The 2,500-nt window shown below is 45.6% G+C and overlaps 1 protein-coding gene across 2 annotated transcripts in view; it reads right to left on the bottom strand.

Annotated features, from left to right (window-relative positions):
- Positions 1 to 2,500, bottom strand: part of rnls (renalase, FAD-dependent amine oxidase) — a 54,099-nt gene that overhangs the window by 9,459 nt on the left and 42,140 nt on the right. For both annotated transcript variants that reach the window (XM_076298923.1, XM_076298924.1), the window contains exon 6: positions 459 to 634. In XM_076298923.1, coding sequence (XP_076155038.1) covers positions 498 to 634 — 137 coding nt within the window. In that variant the 3' untranslated portion in view covers positions 459 to 497. The remainder of the gene's footprint in view (positions 1 to 458; positions 635 to 2,500) is intronic.

Genomic DNA, 2,500 nt, shown 5'->3' with positions numbered 1-2,500 from the left:
GGCCCATTCACACCAAGAACGATAACGATGACTATAAACAAACATCGTTCTCGTTATTATGAATGACGACGTTCACACATAAAAACTATAAAGATAGCGACATGATGAACGATATCGTTGGGGATCACTTTCAAAGCGATTTTTAGAACGATAAAAAGCTAATAGCCAATCAGAACCCATCAAATTTTAACAGTCACATTCATTAACACAAGGAGAGACTTTATCGTTTACCGTTGTTCAGTGTGAATGCTTTTATCGTTATGATTATAGTTATCGATATCGTTGTTGGTGTGAATGGGCCTTTAGTCCCAAAAATCACTCCTGGGTGCCGCAGCGAGACCACAAAAACACCCTTCCCCCTCCTACAGCCCTTGGTCCCTGCGACCTGCGAACCTGGCTCACCTGGGAGCACCTCCACTTCTGGCACTTGGAACCTGCGACCTGCGAACCTGGCTCACCTGGGAGTACCTCCACTTCTGGCACTTGGTGCTGGCGGGCTAGGGCAGGCCCGGCATGAGCCTCTGCAGCTCGTCCATGATGAGGGGCTGCACGCGCTCCTTCTCCTCCTCCAGGTGCTCCACGCCGAACGGCACGCTGGTGTGCACCACCATCGATGGCCCACAGTCAGACGACTCTACAAACACACACACACAGACACACACACACACACAGGTTTCAGAGTGCTTATAGGAGATGGCTGAGGACACTTTTGACATACATGCACACATATACAGTAGCTTCACACATTTGCGTGCACACACACACACACACACACACACACACACACACACTCACATTAACACACATACCAAGACCCTATACAGTGTGTCATCCCTGTCACAAAAAACTACCACACAGATGAGTATGTACACTGTATAAGCATTTAGGACACATTCTGATGGAATGGAAACCATAATGCATTCTACAGTACATATGCATCCCTCAGAGGCATCGTCATCGACATACACACAGAGGTGTGTGTGTGTGTGTGTGTGTGTGCTCGTCTCTCTTCTTTCCCTGCTGCCTGTTTTGCAGGCAGGTGGAGCTAGTAGAAGCAGGTGTGTGTGTGTGTGTGTGTGTGTGTGTGTGTGTGCGTACGCGTGTGTGTGTAAGAGAGACAGCAGACAGAGGGCCTCTGTACTTGTCAGCTGAGTTTGAAAATGAACTGTGCACTCACAATGTATTTTATTAGAGCAGTAAAACACTTGTTCAAAGCCTTAAAACGCTTTCTCTCTCTCCATCTCTCCCACTCTCTCTCTCTCGCTCAGATGCACATTCGCATTTGTCCTCCCTTCCTCCATCCCTCACTCCTTCTCTCCTCTATGATGTACAGATTCGGCCCATAAACCCTTCTAGTGTACAGTTAGAGGGTCTGAGCTGAGAGAGAGAGAGAGAGAGAGAGAGTGAAAGAAAGAGGGTAGAGAGAAAAAGAGAGACTATTCTGGGCTTGTTGTTTCAAGCCGAAAGTGCTTTGGTCCTAAACGACTATATTATGTTCAACCTATGTCGACATTCTTGCCAAAAAGGGACGGGAAACTCTACAACAACAAAAAAAAACATGACATTACAAACTTCTGTTTATGGTCCATACCTAATGAGGCTTTAACGAATGTGAGTAATGTTAAAAGTAGGCTAAGACATGTAACAGAATTTTAATTATTTTTTTAAAAAGGCAGCTCTCTCTTGCAGTCCATTTTTTATACTTGCCTGCTCTCTCTCTCTCTCTCTCTCTCTCTCTCTCACACACACACACACACACACTCTCTCTCCTCACTCTCTCTCTCTCTCTCTCTGTCTGTGCACACTGACACAACTAGCTGTATTTGCAAGACAGATGTTTCTGGGGACCTGATAAGGCCGCCTAATCAATGATGATCACACAGATCATCTTCCATAAAGCCTTCTGATTGGATAATCACACAGCGAGGCAAGCAGGAGAAGCCAGTTACATCACTACAGCCATACTGTTGACATCACTCACACTGACTCAAACTGAAGCCAGAGAGAGAGATAGAGACAGAGAGAGAGAGAGAGGAGAGTGAGAGAGAAGAGAGAGAGAGAGGGAGAGAGAATGAGAGAAAGAGATAGGGAGAGTGAGAGAGAGTGAGGAGAGAGGAGAGAGTGAGAGAAGAGAGAGAGTGAGAGAGAGAGAAAAGGGAGATAAGAGAAATATTAGATCAGCATTTCCTGATTTCATCATTTCTTATACCCTCCATACATAAAAATTGTGCAACAAACATGGATTGCAAGTAAAAGTAGGCCAAAAGGAACACTCATGGGAATATTCACAAAGTTTGTTCAACTCTCTTCCCTACAGATCACTTTGACTCCACTTAAACATACAAACAGGCTGACAGGCTGGCATTCTGAGGGTCGATTCTAAACTCAACTCTAGATTGCCTCTGACCATTGAGACATGATTTAAAAATGAAACCCTGGCACCTCCACCACCTCCAGCCTAGTGCGACCGCTGGCATGACATGAGTGGCTCGGTTGATGA

Source organism: Alosa pseudoharengus, unplaced genomic scaffold (assembly GCF_046254945.1).
Source record: "Alosa pseudoharengus isolate Yale_2024_CS ecotype anadromous, Long Island Sound unplaced genomic scaffold, YU_APseudo_1.1 YU_APseudo_1.1_scf_21, whole genome shotgun sequence".
NCBI classification, from domain to species: Eukaryota; Metazoa; Chordata; class Actinopteri; order Clupeiformes; family Clupeidae; genus Alosa; species Alosa pseudoharengus.
This window is presented reverse-complemented; position numbering and strand designations above follow the sequence as displayed.